Genomic DNA, 21,998 nt, shown 5'->3' on the forward strand with positions numbered 1-21,998 from the left:
AATTTGCAGACACAAAGAATATAACTTATGCTGGGATGTTACTGAAATACAAATTTAAAAAAGCCAAACAGAATCAAAATATCAGACTCTGTATGAGAATTTTCATACAAATGACAATATGCACTGAGTTGGATCACTTGCTCTTCACTCATTCACTACTATTAGTGCTACTGCCGCCACCCCAACATGCTCAATTTAACAATCTCATTGAGACTGGAAGCAGAATATTAGTTGCTTCAAGGAAACTCCCTCCATGTCATTCATAGATAAGGAATTCGAATCCCTCATTATTCCAAACAGTCCGTACCTATGAATGCCTTCTCAAAATCTCTCCTCCCTGAGTGAAATGTGGTTTCTGACAAGCTCTCTATTAAACAATACACAAAATGAATGCTCTGTCCATTCCATAACCTTCAATGCAAGGTCTCTGTGTTACAGGTAAGTTAAGATAAATACAATTCAATATAGTATATAAAACATTTTTTTCTCTGTAAAAATTAAAACAAAATGGTCAAAGAAACTTAAGTATAAAAATATATTATTATATATCAGATCACTTAATGAATGTTCAAGAAATAATAATATTGACTAAGTTATGACCACTTTAGCAGTGAATATTGACAATATTAATTACTCTACAGTAATTAACACAATTGCAGTGTCTGAAAGGCTTATTTCTTCTTCCTGCAAAAACAAAAAGAAAAAGAAAGGAACAAGAAGAAATGAACTGCTGCTGTTTACATATTAAATGTGCGTATTAAACTAATTTATAAACGTAATACAAATAATTTATATGCAAGGCAAGTAACATTCATGCACTGCATTTACTACTTATACTGAAAAAATCATACAGTACATCTGTCACTGACAATTTCATGAACAGACACTGATTTTTAAGAGATAGGCCTACTTTTCTTTCAGTGATGATAAATTCTTATTGTTTTTCTCTCACTATGCAATACAAAAATACAATTTCAGTGTTGCATTATTCAATAGCATATATAAAACAGACAAATATTTAAAAATTACGTTAATAATTATGCCTGCTACAAGAGTTAAATTTTGGTTGCTAGTTTGAGCCTGTACCAGTATCAAAGGGGAATTACAATTCACACATAACTGGAGTGTGAATAATGTTCAAATTTAGTTATATCCCAAATGATTAATTCATAGACCACACTATGTGGTGGCACCGATATTATTCTTCATATGAAACAAAATGTTCAAAATTCATAAACGTTTCATCTTAATCCTCTTAAGTAGCAGAATTATTGTAAGTAGGGAATTAGAAGACTTACATATGACAAAACACTATATGGATAATAAGATGGGGGGCATGTACCAAATTTACATGCCAAACCATGAGAAATAGCATTCATGTATAAGTAAATGTATACCTTCAATTATGCATTTGAGAATCTAACAAAAACTTACGACAAGAAATTATCAAGAACAACACTTTTGAATCAAAAATGTTAAAAGGAGCTTCCTTCAGATTAACATATATTCCCAAAAAGGAAATAATTCGTTGAACATAGGTTGGAATAACAAGCATGAGACCATTATTTATCTGATTCAACATATACATTGAACACAGCTAATGACTAGAGTTAAGTATTCTCCGCCTTGAATCACACTGATACAAACAATAGTCTGGCCAAATGACAACCACTTCATATATGTCCTCCTCACTTTTTGTTAGAGTTTGTACATAATGTAATTAGCTTTGCAGTGCTGGCTACCACAAAAGGTCTACTGTTAAATAAATGAACATATAATATCTTTCACAATATTTACAAATATTAAGTTACAATTCTTTTTGCCTGTACTACTTTCAGTTCTTTTTAATATAAAATCTTCCTATCTCAATTTAGCAAAGCACAAAGTTATGCTGCTAAACTGCCTCATTTCTTTGGTATTTCAGTTTGCCTTCAACTACCCCAAAATATACAAAACTTTTTTTTTGCTAAAATGTTCATGTACATTTTTCACTTTTTCATGAAACATAGAAAACATTTTTGCTAAAATGCCTCTTTACATTACAATACCATAGCATGATTTGTGCTTGCTCAAAATATTCAGTTGACCTTTTACAGTCTCACAGAAAAAAGTGTTCACTGAGCTGTGAGAAAATGTTGCTGGGGGCTTTTAATGTAAGACAAAATATGATCCAGCTATTATTAGTTCACACCCAGCCTGAGCTTTGATAAGATGATGACAATCTCTTTTTCAAAAATATTATATGATTTAGACTGATGGAAGAGCACATACTCTACTTCAGTTTGTAATTAAATAATGAATATTTGTTCATGGTTTGTGAGAACAAAGTCAGTGAACATATTGATAGGCCCAATGGCAGAGAGTGAGAACTGTCCTGTCTGAGCCCATACTAGGTTTGGGCCGAATACAACAGCTAAATTTGAAGATGTCATTTTATTCAGATCACATCTGTCCATAACCTGTAACAAATATTGCAGGACAAAATTAGTCATTGTACACAACTCTTTCTTGAAATGAAAAATATTGACCTAAATTTTGATAATTTTAGCTAGTGAGCCTATACCTTTGAAAGGAACTGTACAAGATATTTGAGTATTTGGTAATTATCCTCCGGAAGTTTCTCTAATATAAGAATTTTTACATAGCGTGGCCTTTCTTCCTTAGCTATACCTGAAACAATTAACAGCAGACAAATAAATTGACCACAATAATTATGAAACAGAAAATTCTACTTTCAAAGAGATGTACAATAATTTCTAGCATTACAAAACTTGTCACTTCATGGTTCCATTTTGACCATGGCAATGTAAAAAGAAACTTATAATAAATGTTTCCAATTATGACGGTTTCTGGTGTCAAGAAGTGAAAGCAGTTTTGGGTTGGGACTAGGGAATAGTGCCAACATGAAATGAGAAACAGTAGTACTCGTCAGCAAAATGGAGTTAGTTTGAAGAAAAGTCATGAAATAACAAGATGAAAAGAGAAATGAAGGTGGGAAAAATGGGCTCATTTTCACACGGAATTTGCTCAGATTTGATGTAGAGCTTCTGAATAATTTACAACAACAGTAAATACATTGCCATCTCTCTGTTACTGGTATACAAATTACTGTCCAGAACTATAACTACCTACTTTATTACAGTCAGTGTTTTTTTCTGTTCTCATATGTCATTAACATCTTCAAAAAAGTACAAACAACTGAAAGAATAGGTTTCTTATTAACAATAAAATAGAAAGAAGGAGCAAGATGAGAGTTTAACAATCAGTCAACAGCAAGACCAAATCAGGACAGCCATGATTTGAACAATGCTCCTCCCAAATGTGAATCCAGTGACCTGGACCAGCTAACTTGGAATAAAATACAGAATGAAATGTGTGTGTGTGTGTGTGGGGGGGGGGGGGGGAGATTAGCAGTTTAGCACATGCTAATATGGGGGAGAGGAGGGGGGTTAAGAATTAATTCTTTAACAAATGATTGTTCTAAAAGAAAATAAATAAAGAAGGTTGGGAGGGGATGGACTGGAAAAAAAGAGAGGAAACTACAGGTAATACATTTTCTTTATTCTTCTCTCCCCAAATTTACCACAACTGGAACTATTTTTGAATTTGTCTATAGTACAGCGTCAGCTTAAATTAAGTATTATTAATAAAATAAATTATCTGCATTACCAATACAGTATCTTAACAGTATAGCAAAAATTAATTAGTATTACTTACACTGAAACTGTGTGATTTCATCATACAGATCAAATGTCATCAATGGTTCCTCCAGCTCTCTGAGAAATGTTTTAAGTATAACAGCCGCAAGATGAACATCACCCTGAAAATCTACTGGAAGGCCTTGGTTGAACCGTTTCTGGACTTCTTTAACTTGAGTGATTCTTGATGATCTACGGAATAATCCTTCAGTCTCCAGTGCTATAATGAAAATAATCTTTCAGTCTGTAACATTATTACTTCTTTTTACTCATTATAATTTCAATCACTCATGAATTACTCCACACCACCACAGAGAAAATAATAGGTTAAGCATTTTTTTTTTCTCCAAGAATTACACTAGTGCCCATTTGTCATTCAAACACAGGAAATAAAAGTGACATGTGACAACTGAAAGATAGAACTGACAAAGTAGAGATTAAATACTCACCTGATAATCAATTCTATATACAGTGCAATTATAAGGAAAAAAAAGATTAAGAATGTTCAGAGATTTTATTTACCTTGCATCAAAAATTTGGCAGCTTTAAGATGAATGTAAAGCAACTATGATTGTTAAGGTGTGAGATACTTACCATCTGGCTGACTAAGGAATTCTACACATTGGCGCATTACAGGTGGTATAGGATCAGCATTATTGTGATCTTTTATGAACTGCAGAGAAACACCAAACTGTTGGGTTTCAAGGGGCACACTGGTATTTCCACTGTTTTCTTGTTGTGCCTGTTGCTGCTCTTGTGGTTGCTGTGGTACATTTGATCGGCTGTTTTTCTGAAGCAATCGCTGATCATGGCTGTATCAACAAAGATCAAGCAAATCAATGACAACTGCTTGATAAATGCTAAATTTAAACAATGAAAGGTCACTTGTGAGCTAGCAAGGATAGGTCCCCAGGGGTGAGACTGCCTTTTTGAAATGATCTGTTAGGTGTAGGTTAGGATCCCAAATATCACACCTTGCAGCCATTATTCAAAGTAGACCCTTGTTTGAGAGTAACCGAGGAAAAAGAGTTTCATATGAAGCTCTAGAACAGTGGTCATCCAACTGTGGCTTGTGATCCACATACAGCCTGAATCAAGTATTCAGATGCATCTAGTAACAAACATCCAAATGCAAAAGTGTCAACTAATATTAAAAGCTTCTTAAGAGTGTACTTTTATTACTCAGTAACCAACAAAAAATGCTTACATAGACAGTAATACCTTAAGAAACACTTCCATTAATTGACGTTGGTGAAATTGGCTGTAAGATACATAAAGTTGGCTGCTTATATCACAGGGACGGAGGGGTAAGCAGTGTGACCACTGCAGGGTTACAAGGTCTGAGAGGGGGAATGTTTTGTGGTTTGTCTTCTGGTACTGACAACTTACAGGATGTGCAACTTACACTGACCTGCTGCTATCAATAAATTCTGACACAGATGTAACATTGATCTGCGAAAGTTCATTCCTGAGACAATCATCTACAAATGAGATACATATTCATAACAAGAAATTTGAAATTAAATTATGGCTGTTGTAACACAACACAATGGGTAGAAGAAAATGACTTTTGTAAACATTTGTGATTGTGCCTAATATGACGTAGTGCGTTAGATGCACGTGCGTGTGCATCTGCACCCAGCATCTCGACTATATGGTGAGAAGCAACTATCCTTTCTATAATACTGTTACATTCCTCCCTGGATTTTCCATTGTTGAGTAAAACTAACTGTTATTAATCAGTTAATGTGTCACAACTTTAGGGTAGCTGTGGGTGGCAGCAATCTGCAACAGAGAACAGTCAACATGAAATGTTCCAAATGGTGTCAACTTTTAATGACCAGGTCTTGGCGGCCAGCGGCTAACTTATCATGCCCTTACTATAGCTAGTCAATTGAGCCTTATAACATAGTAATTTAAGTAAGTTCCCAACTAAAAGTATTAGGTTGTTGCATAAGTCCACAGCATTTTTATTTTGCATGTTAATATTCCAGTTGCTATGTATTTATTTACATATTGGCATTTTTATTTGTAGTTCACTGTTGCTATTTCAGTTTACATACCATAATTTTGTCACTTGGAAATAGTGAGGGGGGGGGGGCTGTGGGCACTAGAAAATGGAGTGAGACGTGGAGAAATAGGAATATTTCTGACATATTCTTCTGTTTTAGTTCAATAGAGGGTTGACAGCAGTAGAGAGAGCCAGAAACATTTGCGCCACATATGGGAACAATACCATTGAACAGAGCACAGCAAAAAATTGGTTTTCTCATAATGTTAAAAATTTGTTCTTTTTGGAAAAAGCATGTACTGCAAAGGATACGAGCATGCTGGGAAGCATATAGTTATCATGATTGTCTGATGATGGTAACATGCCACACTACAATATTCTGCAGAATATGAGTAATGTCATCCAGTTGAAATTTTGTGAACAATTTTACAAAGCAATATTGTAACAGTAAACATAACTGTGCTTATGTTCTGCTGGCAGACATTCATGTTATCCTTTCAAGAAAGCTTCACGTCCATCTTCTTTTATTACAATACAATGATTGAGTTGTGTGGCAATTAAGAATCATCGTACAAAGTTATTGGAATTCAGAGTCAGGCTACTAGTTGTAAACCACAAACGAACTCTGAACAGTAAGTTATTTGCTTTATTATTGCTGACATGAATCTGTAGCAATTATGCTTGTATCATCAATAAATAAAACATTTTTGATCCCTTGGTAAACTTAGTATTTAGCTTTTAGTCAAAAGGCCTTCTTCTGAAGTGGTGGTAGTAGTGGTGGTGGTGGTGGTGGGGGGGGGGGAGGGGGGGGGAGGAGCACACGTACACACTTGCACACACGACCATAGTCCTGGCCGCTGAGGCCAGAGCCCGACTTGAGTCCTAACTGGGCTGATGGGATCAGCAATCCAGTGGTGGGGTAAAGAAGAGGCATGAAGCAGGATAGCACGGTGGGTTGGGTGAAGATGTAGTGCTGCTTGTAGGAGTGTGCAGGGATGTTGCTGGGACAGAGTAGGGTTGCTCAGTTCGGTGCAGTTGGAAGTGGAGAAGTAGAAGAAAGGGGAAAGGATTGTGGGTGTGTTGGAGGAATAGAAAGCTGTGTTGTGCTGGAGTAGGAGTAACATGGAAGAGGACAGATAAATGGATGACAGGACTAGCAAATGTTGAGACTGGGGGACAGGGTCAGGTGGGCTTACGGCAACAAATGAAATATTGCAAGGAGAATTCCCAGCTGCACAATTAAGAAAAGTTAGTGTTGGCAGGGAGGATCCAGATGGCACAGGCTGTGAAGCAGTCACTGAACTGAAGCACATTATGTTGGGGAGCATGTTCAGCAGCTGGGTGGTACAGCTGTCTCTTCAACACAGTTTGTCAGTGCCCATACATGTGGACAGAAAGCTAATTGGTTGTCATGCCCACACAGAAAGCAGACAATGGTTGCACCTAGTCTGTGGATCACTTCTTTCACAGGTAGTCCTGTCTTTGACAGTACAGGAGATGCCTGTGACCGGACTTTAGTACATGTTCGTGGGATGATTTATACCTAGGTCTACCGCAGGGATATGAGCCATGAGGAATGGGGATGGAGGGCAGGGATGGACAAGGATAATGCATAGATTTGGTAGGTGGCAGAATACTGTGGAAGGCACACCTGAACTAGTTGAGGGGTTTGGGATTCTGAGTGGTTACGGAGGATTCTCTACAGGGTGTTACAAAAAGGTACAGCCAAACTTTCAGGAAACATTCCTCACACACAAAGAAACAAAATATGTTATGTGGACATGTGTCTGGAAACGCTTACTTTCCATGTTAGAGCTCATTTTATTACTTCTCTTCAAATCACATTAATCATGGTATGGAAACACACAGCAACAGAACGTACCAGCGTGACTTCAAACACTTTGTTAAAGGAAATGTTCAAAATGTCTTCCGTTAGCGAGGATACATGCATCCACCCTCCGTCGCATGGAATCCCTCATGCGCTGATGCAGCCCTGGAGAATGGTGTATTGTATCACAGCCGTCCACAATACGTGCACGAAGAGTCTCTACATTTGGTACCGGGGTTGCGTAGACAAGAGCTTTCAAATGCCCCCATAAATGAAAGTCAAGAGCGTTGAGGTCAGGAGAGCGTGGAGGCCATGGAATTGGTCCACCTCTACCAATCCATCGGTCACCGAATCTGTTGTTGAGAAGCGTACGAACACTTTGACTAAAATGTGCAGGAGCTCCATCGTGCATGAACCACATGTTCTAGCAGCACAGGTAGAGTATCCCATATGAAATCATGATAACGTGCTCCATTGAGCGTAGGTGGAAGAACATTGGGCCCAATCAAGACATCACCAACAATGCCTGCCCAAACGTTCACAGAAAATCTGTGTTGATGACGTGATTGCACAATTGTGTGCGGATTCTCGTCAGCCCACACATGTTGATTGTGAAAATTTACAATTTGATCACGTTGGAATGAAGCCTCATCCGTAAAGAGAACATTTGCACTGAAATGAGGATTGACACATCGTTGGAAGAACCATTCGCAGAAGTGTACCCGTGGAGGCCAATCAGCTGCTGATAGTGCCTGCACACGCTGTACATGGTACGGAAATAACTGGTTCTCCCGTTACTCTCTCCATACATTGACGTGGTCCACGTTACCGTGTACAGCAGCAACTTCTCTGACGCTGACATTAGGGTTATCGTCAACGGCACGAAGAATTGCCTCGTCCACTGCAGGTGTCCTTGTTGTTCTAGGTCTTCCCCAGTTGCGAGTCATAGGCTGGAATGTTCCGTGCTCCCTACGACGCCGATCAATTGCTTCAAATGTCTTCCTGTCGGGACACCTTCGTTCTGGAAATCTGTCTCGATACAAACGTACCGCGCCATGGCTATTGCCCTGTGCTAATCCATGCGTCAAATGGGCATCTGCCAACTCCGCATTTGCAAACATTGCACTGACTGCAAAACCATGTTCGTGATGAACACTAACCTGTTGACTCTACGTACTGATGTTCTTGGTGCTAGTACTGTAGAGCAGTGAGTCGCATGTCAACACAAGCACTGAAGTCAACATTACCTTCCTTCAATTAGGCCAACTGGCGGTGAATCGAGGAAGTACAGTACGTACTGACGAAACTAAAATGAGCTCTAACATGGAAATTATGCGTTTCCAGACACATGTCCACATAACATCTTTTCTTTATTTGTGTGTGAGGAATGTTTCCTGAAAGTTTGGCCGTACCTTTTTGTAACACCCTGTATATGCCCTATGAATAGGTTAGCACAGGATGATGTCATGTGTGTTTGCCCACTGTGTAGGATATCCTTATTTCAGGCTGAGGATGTTGATCCACAAGAGAAGAGATTCTCTCAGTGAGGCACAGTAAACAGCTACAATGGAGTACCCTGGGTGATTGTGTTTATGGACTCTTGGAAGCAGTTAAAAGAGAGGAGTGTGTTGTGTGGTAGGAATGAGGAGAGAGAAGACTCTGGGGAGAGGTTCTGGGATGGGCCTAAGGATTTGAAGAGGGGCTGCAGATCCTGTTGGATTTCTGGACTGGATCACTGTCACGGAGTTTTGGAGGTGACGAATCTGACAGTTGGTAGAGTCCTCGACCAGGTAATCCCTGTGGCTCAAAACCACAGTGGTTGAGTCTTTGTCAACAGGCCAGATTACAAGGTTGGTGGATAGTGTTCTTTCTATGGATGTAAGGTTGGTTTCCTTGTTGAGGGATTTGGGGAATGATGGTGAGGCAAGGCTTGAGGTTAAGAAATTCTAGAATCCAGAATGAAATTTTCACTCTGCAACAGTGTGTGCGCTGATATGAAACTTGCTGGCAGATCAAAACTGTGTGCCAGACCCAGACTCTAAATCGGGACCTTTGCCTTTCATGGGCAAGTGCTCCACCATGTGAGATACCCAAGCACAGCTCAAAACCTGTCCTCACAGCTTTAATTGTGCTGGTATCTCATCTCCTACCTTCCAAATCTCACAGAAGTTCTCCTGCAGAACTAGCACTCCTGGAAGTGAGGATACTGCGGAGACATGGCTTAGCCACAGTCTGGGGGATGTTTACAGAATGAAATTTTCACTCTGCAGCAAAATGTGCATTGATATGAAACTTACTAGCAGATTAAAACTGTGCTGGACCAAGACTTGAACTCAAAATCTTTGCCTTTCGCAAGCAAGTGCTCTACTGGTAGAAGTTTCAAGTTTCAAAATTATGGAATGTTCACAGAGGATGATTGGGGGCAGTGGTGGTGGATCACAGCTGGATGAATGAGTGAACCAAGTCACGCACTGTACAATATTGATTTTGCATTGAATCTGATTGATATGGTTGGTTTCTCCACTGTAGGGACCAGGAGACAGAGAGGAGTTGGTGGTTAGTGGTTGGAGAGATTTCTGAGGTGGCACTGTGCACGCTGCTCTAGTGCCTGGGTGGCAAGAGTTTCAGTGTGAGAAATGAGTGTGCACGAATTTGGGATCCCAGAACAAAGAGAAATTTATGGATGGAGAGGAGGTACTGCAAGGAGGATTGGGCATGATTTACAAGAGTTTCAAAGTGAAGGTTGGTGAGGACTATGGACTAACAGAATCTGGACAGATAGAGGTCACTGTGAACGTCGCTGCTACATATCCTCAGAGCTGGTAAATTCTGCCTCACAGACCTACTATATTTACCAGACCCTCAGATACTCCATTCCACCACCATACTGAACACAAAACACACAAACAAATCTGAAACACAGTCATGAACCCTTCCTTCAAAAGCCTCAGTCCCACAGAACTATCAGTCATTTACAAATGTCGTACTTCTTGCTCCACTCCCAAATTAAATCATGCTGGACTTCTTAAAGACCTTCTCCCCTTCTCCCTGTCCCTACAGTGGAAACACTTTATAGTCACAGCCCATACTAATCAGATTCAACCCAAAACCAATACTGCCTAACTTAGTTCACTCCTCCGTGCAATCCTATAATCCTAAAGGTGGACAACAAAGACTTCAGCACTGTGGTTTTGAACCACAGGGATTACCTGGCTGAGGGACTCTGCCAGTTGTCAAATTCATCGCTTCAAAACTCCGACAGTAACTTCATTCCAGAAATCCAACATGATCTTCAGTTCCTCCTCAAATCCTTAGGTCCATCCCAGACCCCCTCCCCCAAGTCAACCTCTCTCCTCATCCCTACCACTCCTACCATCTACAGTCCACAAACCCAACTACCCAGGATGCTCCATTGTGAATGGTTGCTCTACCACACTGAGAGAATCTCTGTTCTAGTGGATCAACACCTTCGGCTTATTACCCATAACCCACCATTCTACACTGAAGCGCCAAAGAAACTGGTGTAGGCATGTATATTCAAATACAGAAACATTTAAACAGGCAGAAGAAATCACTCTGGTCAGCAAAACCTATATAAGATGACAAGTGTCTGGCACAAATGTTAGATTGGTTACTGCTGCTACAATGGCTGGTTATCAAGATTTAAGTGAGTTTGAACGTGGTGTTATAGTCGGCACACGAGTGATGGGACACAGCATCTCTGATATCAAATCTCTGACATTACTGCGGCTGCAGAAAGATCCTGCAAGAACAGGACCAACTACTGAAGAGAATAGTTCAATGCGACAAAAATGCAACTTTTCTGCAAACTGTTGCAGATTTCAATGCTGGGCCATCAACAAGTGTAAGCGTGTGAACCATTCAACGAAACATCATCGATGTGGGATTTTGGAGCCAAAGGCCCACTCAAGTACCCTTGATGACTGCACAAGACAATGTTTTACATCTCACCTTGGCCTGTTAACATAGACATTGGACCGTTGATGACTGGAAACATGTTGCCTGGTTGGACGAGTCTTGTTTCAAACAGTGTCAAGCAGATGGAAACCTACACATATGGAGACAATCTTATGAATCTATGGACCCAATATGTCAGCAAGGGACTGTGTTCAAGATGGTGCGAGGTGTGTGCAGTTGGAATGATATGGAACTCCTGGTATGTCATATGACTCTGACAGGTGAAATATATGTAAGCATCGTGTCTGGCCACTTGCATCCATTCACATCCATTGTGCATTCCGATGGACTTGGGCAATTCCAGCACGACAGTGCCCAGAATTGGGCAATTCCAGCAGGACAATGCAATACCCCACATGTCCATAACTGCTACCCAGTGGCTCCAGGAACACTCTTCTGAGTTTGAACACATCTGCAGGCCACCAAACTCGCCAAACATGAACATTATCGAGCATATCTGGGATGCCTTGCAATATGCTGTTCAGAAGAAATCTCCGCCCCCTCATTTTCTTACGGATTTATGGACAGCCCTACAGGATTAATGGTGTCAGTTCCCTCCAGCACTACTTCAGCCATTATTTGAATCCATGCCACATTGTGTTGCGGCACTTCTGCGTGCTTGCGGGAGCCCTATACGATATTAGACAGGTGTAACAGTTTCTTTGGCTCTTCAGTGTATAGAAAAGACACCAACCATTTCCCCCACTGACTCACTACAGTTCTCGTTCTTTTATCACATGGCACCCTGATTTTCACTGTTGATGCCACCCCAATATCCATGGCCATGACCATGCCTCTCTTGAACACTATCTTTCCCAATGCCCAACTGAATCCAAATCTACAACCTCCTTCTGGGACACCATGACAGCTTTATCTTCTCCCACAATTACTTCTTCTTTGAAGGCATCACCTACAAGTGAATCCATGGTACAGCAATGGGCAAAAACATAATACCATCCTATGCTAGCTTCATGTGCCATCTAAAGGAATCCTTCCTAACCACCCAAAATTCCAAAACCCTCACCTGGTTCATACTCTCTGATGATGTATTCATGATATGGACTGAGGGTTATAATACTCTAGCCACATTCATCCAGAACCTCAATACCTTCTCCCTAATTTGTTTCACCCAGTCCTCTTCAACCTAACAAGCCACTTTCCTTGGTGTTGATCTTCATCTCAAGCATGGCTACATCAGTACCATTAATCATATCAAGCCTACCAATTACAGAAACAACTCTACTTTGACAGCTGCCACCCATTTCATACCAAAAAGTCCATTCCATACAACATCCATTGTCATCGGCCCTGCTGTGACAAGCAGTACCTCTCCAAATATTCCAATGGTTTCACTGAATCCCTCACGGACCGAAATTACCCACCCAATCTTGTATAGAAATTGATCTACCATGCCTTGTCTCTTCTGTCACCTACCACCTTACACATACTCACCGTCTGGCCTCATAGGAGTACTCCACTCATGACTCAGTACCACCCATGACTGGAAAATCTGAATCACATTCTCTGACAGGGTTTTGACTACCTCATATCATGTTCTGAAATGAAGAATATACCACCCACTATTCTTCCCACCCCTCCCACTGTGGTATTTCATCACCTACCAATCCTATGTAACATCATTGTCCATACTTATTCCATCCCTTTGCATCATGGCTCATATCCCTCAACAGACCTAGATGAGGACCTATCGTATACATCCTCCCATCACCACCTACTCCAGTCCAGTCACAGGAGTCCCCTATCCTATCAAAGGCGTGGCTACCTGTGAAAGTGGTCATGTATCTACAAACTAAGCTGCAACCACTGTGTTGCTATCTATGTGGACATGATAACCAGCAAACAGTCGGTCCACATGAATGGCCATCAACACCCAATTGTTAAACATGCTACCCAACACAATGTGATTCACTTCAATCAGTGCTTCACAGCCTGTGTCATCTGGATCCTTCCTATCCAACACCAGATTTCCTGAAATGTGCATGTGTCAACTCGCCCTGCAACATATCCCAGTTGACGTAACCCCCAGCCGGGTCTCAAGATCCGCTAGTCCCTGTCCTCAACCTATGCACCTCCCTGCTCCCACTCCAGCACAACATAGCCTTTATTCCACCAACACACCCACAGTCTTTTTCCTCTTCTCTAATTCTCTCCTTTTCTGCTCCCTACCTTCTCCCAAACTTCCCAACTATGCTGAGCAGCCCTAACCCGTCCCCACCATGTCCCTGCATACACCTGCGAGCAGCACTACACTTTCTCCCAGCCCTCTCTGCTATCCTCCTCTCCCTACCTGCCCCATGCCGCCTCCTTATCCCCACCACCATACTGACTGTTGCTCCATAATGTGCACTTATGATTCAGTCCAACCACAGCAGTTAGAGACATAGGTCACGTTTGTCTGAATCGTGCTTCTGTGAATGTGTTTGTGTTTGTTTTCTATTTCAGAAGAAGGCTTTTTGGCCAAAAGTTAAAATGTATAGCAGTTTTTTCACTGTGCTTGTCTGCAACTCAATGTCTCTTCTATACAGTGAGTAGGAATTCATCCTTTTCATAATACTGTTGTTTTTGCATCCTGGACTTTCCATGTATATAATAAAAAGAAGTGGGCCACATACGGAAATATGAGTAACTCCTTAAAGTACATGACCACTGTTTAAGGGAAGTACATTTTGTACTACAAGGAGCGTATGAGTTCAAGAAAATTTCCTGCTGCATCATATCTATACAAGATGAAATCAAGAATATGATTGAAACTTCCTGGCACACTCCGCTGCAGAGTGAAATTCTCATTCTGGAAGAATATGATTTTCTGCTAAATTCACAATGAAGCAATACATTTAGTTTTCCGAGAGAAATGTGGTGAGTTCTAGGACCACTTTATTTTTGATAAAAGTGCGACTATTTATCAACATTGCATCTTTGTAAGTCAATGTACTTTTACTATTTTTCAAGTTTGTAGATTCTGTTACTGAACCACGTTTGGGAAGGTTGCAAACTACCATCTACCAAATATCCCAATCATAAATTTCTTTAGATGTGGAAATAGATTAAAGTCAAAGTGCGGGCAAAAAAGATACCACAGAGAAATTGAGTATGGCTGCTCATTTACCTACAACAAAACATGAGGTGCCGACTCTGACAATGAATGTGAGGTTGCTGCATAAATGCAAGAAAGGCAGGTTCCTTGACCTCCTAGAAGAGCTAGAGATCTTTTGCCATCACAAGAATGCCGACAGCGGCCTAATTAATGATCAGATCGTTACGAAAAATGCACTGTTCTGGGAATTGTTTGAAAACTTGTTGTTAAGAAACAGTATAAGGTTTGACCCAGGGGGAATGAAGTAGCTCCTGCCGTCTTGCCAATATGTAGCTGCCATTTGGATAATACTGCACAAGTATGATGGTTATAACGTTGAACCTACAGCACTTTCTCCATGGTACGTTAGTTTAGATGCATGTACATTTTTAATAACAGCAATTCAGTGTATTGATTTTATTGCATTTATAATTAAAATCTGGTTGAAATGACACAGAGACTAATACTCTCTACATCTGTTACAGAATGCCAAGTCACACCAACCATCCATCTTGCTGATATTTGGTGCCATCTGTGAACTACTCAGTTGATAAGAAGACCATCATACCCATCATGATTTTTAAATAAAGAGAAAAATAATGCAAAGATAAGAACATTTAAATCACATCAATTCTAATAGTGACGTTTACCATTTGCCTCCTTGTGTCTTGGGAAGGGGGGTGGGGGGTGGGGGGGTGGGGGAAGGTTTTTACCCATCTGACGTTACATATGTGTTTAAAGAATAAAAAACAATCGACTCACAAGGAGTGAGCCTGGAAATATTCTTACAGTTTCTATGTTTACTGGCAAATGTGGAAACAAGTTGGACAGCAATGTAAAGAATTTTACTTATGTTTTATTTTAAGTAATTCTCATGCAAATTGGAAGTTTTTTACTTTCCTTTGAATGTTATATATTACGTAGTTCATATAGAACGCACCATACAACCAATTGATGTGTTCTCTACACAGCCTACCTTCTTTATACAGTAATATTCCAAGAACTGTGGAACTGACATGTATCGGGACTAGAAAGTAGAGGTATGTAATCTAATGTACAAGTCATATAGGTTATGCCATGAGCTGTAACTTTTTATAGTATTGCCTGACCATGTACGTCTAGTATTTTTAGCATTGATACTAGATACTAGCTGAAATCTGGATTTGCCAAATAAAACCTACAAAAAAAGGACGACTGATTGCTGCGCTCTATAATTTATAAAATATCACAGTTGCTGAGTGTGCCAACTTTCCTGATGGAAGGTAACCTGGTAAAGCTTTTAGTTTAGTTTTTCAGAACTTTATTATCTCTCTCTCTCTCTCTCTCTCTCTCTCTCTCTCTCTCTGCCCCCCACCCCTTTCCCTCTCCCTGTGTGTGTGTGTGTGTGTGTGTGTGTGTGTGTGTGTGTGTGTGTGTGTTTAAACATGTCATCTGATGATAATTTTTTAAGAAGCTGAAACTGGTAATGATACCAGTTGTGGGGACCGAGGGTGGAAAGATACAATAAAAGATATTCCTTTAGAAAGTATGTGGTAACCTGCTGGGTCACCATACCTTCTGGTGGGCATCATGAACTGGCTATGCCACGGTCTCCTATGTCAGTCGCAGTTACAACCAGTCTGCTATCTGCCCCCACAACCATAGGGCACCCCTCACCTCCTTAACAGTGGCTGATGTCGCGAGCTGCTCAAGCACTTCTTCGCTTACAGTGTATTGTTTATCTACTGTGTCTGCATACAGAGCTGCTTACTATGGATTACTCTGTCAGTTTTGCTCTTTGGAGCTGTTTGTTACACCTGTGAAAGTTTGTACCATACTTGTGATGTGTACCTGTTGACTGTTGTGCCATACTTTTATTTATGTTGCATGTCACAGCATAGTACAGTACTGTAACTAACAACAAGCACTCGAATATGAAAATAAATAAATAAATAAATAAAAATAAAATAAAAAAATCTCGTAACATGTCATGTTTATCAAACTAAAACAATGCTGTAAAAATGATTGGTGATAGAAATTAGTTTTCTCTCCTACATATAAACCCACCTCCATAGCTAAGTGGTCAGTGCAATTGACTGTCGTGCACAGGTCCTGGGTTCTATTTCAAGTACTGCCAGTGATTTTTCATTGTGGGAGGACAGGAATGGGTTGCAATCAGCCTCAAGATGCCAATTAAGGAGCTACTTGAACAAGTAGTAGCAGCTCCAAAAGCTGAAAATGGCGTGGAGAACAGGGTGTTGACACCACACCTCTCCGTTTTGGCATCAAATTCAGAGGATGACATGGTATAGGTCAGTATTATTAGATCAATCAGGGCCTGTGGGATGGAGTTTCGTTTTTACTACAACTAACCTTATAATCCAAAGCTCAAAATAAAACCAATGATTAGTGTTGGTAAAGAATAGATCTGGGGTAGGGGGTGGGGGGGGGGGGGGGGGAGATCTAAAAACATGTTTCCAACTGCCTGTAAGCTACTAAAGGACTGAAGCACAAATTACTTCGTCTACAGTGAAATTTCATCTGGTCCACTTCATTACGGGCTTTCGATTGTGTACATAAAAGCAATTCACTCAACATGAAGATATTGAAATCACGAGGTAAAAGAAATGATTATTTGAAGTTAATTTTATTCAAATTATGGTCAGTTTCTTTATGCAAGTTCTAAACAAAAAGGAGACTTAGACTTATCAGCTCACTTGTAGTTTCAAGCTGAAAGCCAATACTTTTGTGGCTGGAGTAGTGGGAAAACTGAGAACTGTCTGGAGGGGGGAAAAATTCCCATATGCAGTATGCCATAAAAAAGATGATAATCAGGGTCACATGTGTTTACGCCACTGTTAACTACCCCCTACTGAAGATAGCTACAATATAGAGCATTCTACAAAGTCTTGCCTCCCGAATTAACAATACTGTTATCCTGTGTTATGCCTTTTAATGCATCATATGTTTCCTCCACAATGAAACACAAATCTAATGAATCTGATGGGGCACAGGTTTTGAACAGGTTTAGAATATCATCGGTGAAGAGATTACATAGGAACTGGAACCACTTGAATTTCACAAGCACAAAATATGCAATAGGTTATAATCAATTTTTGAATGTTTCCTCACCTTATAGATTGTGAGAGATTGTGGTACAAGTTCTACTTGTACATAATAGTGCAGTTTTACATACCCATGTCAATGGAAGAGAAATCCAATCAAATAGTCCAACCCAATCTCTCTCCAGATTTCTAAGTTCACTGAAATCCATGAAGACTATTAAGTGTAGCCACCAAATTTCATTTTACAGTATAATGCTCATCTATATTACTAAACTGCTATCACATTATCCAATACCAGTTGCAGACTGCTTATCTAATCGCTTCCAGGGAAGACAAAAATTTGATTCTCAATATTTCGCATAGCTGCTGACCAAATATAACAATTTAAATTCTATTCACTAAGAGGTATAGCCTAATGTAAAAAGTTTAACACAATAAGACAAGAATTGCAGTTAGAAATTTTCTGTCCCCTAAGGCAGTGTAACTGACAATGCACAAATACCTGGACTACATTTATCCAGTATTTGACTGAACATTTGCCTGCGAGAGTGGAAGCTGTCACCAAGACTAAGGGTGGGACAACACCATACTGAATTCTAGCATTACTGATGGAGGGTGCCACGAACTTTTAAGTCATTTTCAGCCAGGTGTCCAGATTCTTTTGATCACATAGTGCATTATTTCATTTGTAAAGCAATCAGATTTTTGAATCTGTTTTACACATGGCGGTTTGATTCTTTAAAGGATAAGAGGTTTCCTCGTTTTTAACCCTATGATAATATTTCTTGCTTCAGCTAAGAGATTTCTAACCCCCCCCCCCCTCGGAGAGGTGCTCTCAGTCACTGAAGCTGGAGAGAGAGAGAGAGAGAGAGAGAGAGAGTTTTTACAGCTGTCTAGCAGGCCCACTAAGTATCCACAACAGGAATCTTTTGGTTATGATATGTATGATAGATGGAAGCATATCAATACAAGTGATAAATAGCAGTAAATGGCATTGTTGCATTAAAAATGTATCATTCATCATTGTTTTATGATGGAACAAGAGCCTGAGTTACTGTGGTATTTGGTCAGTTAACGGGCACTTGATATGCACTAAGGTCAGCAAGCAGAAGAAAAGGACACTGATGATTCTTTCTATGCATATCTTATCGTCATCGTCACCATCACTGAAGACGACAATGACGATAACAACAACAACAAGTATTCATAGCACCACAGTGGACACTATGAATCAGCAAAATACAACTTGTTGCAAATCACCTGAAATTATGATCAGTGGGTTACAGTAATTAGTAATTAATGTCAGTACATGTCTCCTGAAGAAACACAATAGACTGAAGAAGAGGAGTGATTACTTATGACTTTTTCCTCTGCTACTTATCTTTTTAACACAATACTAAAGTCAAATATTTTGATGGAGGGACTGAATAATTTCAAGTTCATTTCTCGTTTATTTATTTATTTATTTATTGCTTCATAAGATAATCACTTTCTCTAGATGAGGCTGAAGCTTTACAGTTGCATGTGTTAACTACAATTTATTAAGAGAATGTTGTTTCGATAAACACTTTTGCTTCTTGTGGTGGAGACAATGAACTTAAAAGTAAGGACATATTTCTTTTTGGTCTTTCAATGTCTTTGACTGTACTTTAGAATGTATGGTCTGTATCTGTCAACAGATCGACAGCATTCACTATAATAATAGCAGATGTGTTTCTATACAACCTACTACCAACATTCACACTAACATCTGCACAAGACATTTTTGATATTGTTAGAGATTCAAGAAACTACCTCCTTCAAGGCAGAAGGGAATAAAGTCATGGATGCTGATAGCAGCATAACAAACATACAACTAAAACTATGTCAATATCACAATGAAAAATTCTGCAACACTTAGGTCAAAGAGAGAGACCAAATAATGTACTGAATACTTACTCTATAACAGCCTGTGGGATGCATATCTGATCCAGATGGAGATGCTGACTAAGTTCATGTAAGTAATTGACATACATCACTTTCCTGCCAAACTTTACACTGCAACAAAATTGACAATTAAAATTAGAAATCAACATAACATAATTTAGACGTAGAAACCAAAATTATAATTACCATTATTGCTATCATCATCAATGGTGTTGGTGGTGATTGTGGCAGCAGTGTAAAAATGTTTGATCCCCAACATTTGATCATAGAAGTGTAAGTTTTCTTAGAACCTTGCATATTTTCAAATTGCCACATAACCACTAACATTTTTTAGAAATCTCTCAAATGAAAATACAACCAAAGAATTTTTTTCAAATGAATTTTCATTCTGCAGTGAAAAGCGCACTGTTCTGAAACTACCTGTCAGTTTACAAGTGTCCAGAATGAGATTCGAATCTGGACCCTTGTCTTTCGTGGTTAATGCTCTTACTGACAGAGCTATACAGGCATGACTTACAACCTGCCCTCAGACATTTACTTCCATCACTTGTATCTCCTACATTCCAAACTTCCCAGAATTTCTCCTGCTTACTTTACATCAACCTGTACAGCTTGTGTGTGTGTGTGTGTGTGTGTGTGTGTGTGTGTGTGTGGTTTCCCAAATACAGGAAAACGCTGCACTTGTTTCAGAACACAAGTACACATTCCACTTACATTCAGTTAGTGAACAAATTATTACTGTATCTTCTCTTATTCTGTAAGTATTGCATGGTATTTACACACAATTATCTTATGTGCAGTAAAATTAACCCTTTCATTGCTATTGACACACAAGTGATTCTAACAGGTAGGACGCCCAATGGCTCAGGGAGTACTTGTGTGCCTGGCTGGTATAATTTCAGATGGCTTAGTATGTTCATTTATGCCATATAGGTAGGGAGACCTGATGAATTAGGGCATTCATGTACACCTGAGTGTGGGATTACGTAAACAAACAAAATAGAATGGCATCTTGCTGTTATCCGCATTTCAACATTCCTGTAAGTACTGTCATTATCTGCTCTTCTTGGTAATGTTGAAAATCACTACAGCTTTTACATGCTCCTGGGCCCTTTCCGCTTACGACTCATGAACTGGGCCAGTCATGTTTACGTGTTTGGTCAGATTAAAATGTTTTCCTGTACCACTTCTGCAACAACTGAACACAATTTATTGGACAAGGATATCATGGAACTCCTGTGTGTGTTAAATGCAAAAATAATTTCTGAAATAATAAGGAAAGAAAACATGTCACTGGTGAAATTCTACTTGAAATTTTATCAGCCAGTTGCTGGTAAATTTAATGGGCAAACCTGAAGCCCCAGAAACACCAAAGCAAGAAACTACAAAATAAATTCCTCAGAGATGCTGTGTACTGCAGGGAAGGTGAAGATTTCGGCTCGCAGACCTTGTCCTGGCACGAGTGCCATAGTACTCAGCTTTGCTGACCAGGACCGGGGGGAGGGGGAGGGGGGCGGGGAATTGCAAATGCACTGCATTTAAATGGCAGGGCAGTTGCAGTACATGTGGCTTGGTTTTACACTTCACATTTCTTAACAGCACGGATCACAAACAAAAGAAATTTTCCACATTATTTAATTATTTTTGACGAGCCGAAGACATAATTTTTATCTGGTACGAACTGTCGGCATATGGACAGATGCAGACAATTTCACAGTTCTTCGCACACAAGTTGTCATGTAATTATGACTTACTCACTTTCATAATAAGAAAAAGATCTTTCACACAAAATTGTTGCTCGAAATATTGTAGCACTTTTGCAACCTCATTAAGCAGACATAGAAACTCTGAGGAAACCAGTGTAGATGTCCTCAACAGTTTTAACGTAAGTGGATTTGTCACTGAAATGGGAATTCCATTGCAGGTCAATCAGTTACATCTGCACGTGCACTGGGGCGCTTTCAACTGAAATGGCAAACAATCTTGAAAACAAATGTAATATTGACAGGGTCCTCAAAACATTTTGCAAATTATCGTTTTAATTCTCTCAAGGCCGCTATCAATTATTAAAACTTTGCATTATCTGTAATGGCAGTGACATTAGGAACTGGACTGTGTGAGTCAAAATATTTCTCTTCTGTAATACAATTTTCTTTTTAAATGCATCCTCATCAAATCAGAAAGAAGTTGTTCCTCACCTTGCAATGTCATAGTGTAGTAGTGTGCAGTGAAGTCCACATAAAATGTGAGGTCCACAATCCATTCGGGATTTTCTGATTTTTGTTCCTGCACTCCTTTCTCCTTCATAAATTCAACAATAGTGAGTTTTAAATAAAAAAGAACATCCAAGGCTTGGCCTTAACTTAACCAATGTACTTTGCAGTAATGTATGAAGTTTCCATACACCTCTTTCACTTCC

At 39.6% G+C, this 21,998-nt stretch overlaps 1 protein-coding gene across 2 annotated transcripts in view; it reads right to left on the minus strand.

Moving 5' to 3' along the window:
• Positions 1-1,491: 1,491 nt before the first annotated feature.
• LOC126259395 (rho GTPase-activating protein 1-like) overlaps positions 1,492-21,998 on the minus strand; it is a 98,332-nt gene continuing 77,825 nt past the window's right edge. For both annotated transcript variants that reach the window (XM_049956167.1, XM_049956166.1), the window contains 5 exons: positions 19,592-19,690; positions 4,293-4,510; positions 3,718-3,918; positions 2,564-2,670; positions 1,492-2,459 (listed from right to left, as the gene is read on the minus strand). In XM_049956167.1, the coding sequence (XP_049812124.1) occupies positions 2,289-2,459; positions 2,564-2,670; positions 3,718-3,918; positions 4,293-4,510; positions 19,592-19,690 (796 nt within the window). In that variant the 3' untranslated portion in view covers positions 1,492-2,288. The remainder of the gene's footprint in view (positions 2,460-2,563; positions 2,671-3,717; positions 3,919-4,292; positions 4,511-19,591; positions 19,691-21,998) is intronic.

Source organism: Schistocerca nitens, chromosome 5 (assembly GCF_023898315.1).
Source record: "Schistocerca nitens isolate TAMUIC-IGC-003100 chromosome 5, iqSchNite1.1, whole genome shotgun sequence".
NCBI classification, from domain to species: domain Eukaryota; kingdom Metazoa; phylum Arthropoda; class Insecta; order Orthoptera; family Acrididae; genus Schistocerca; species Schistocerca nitens.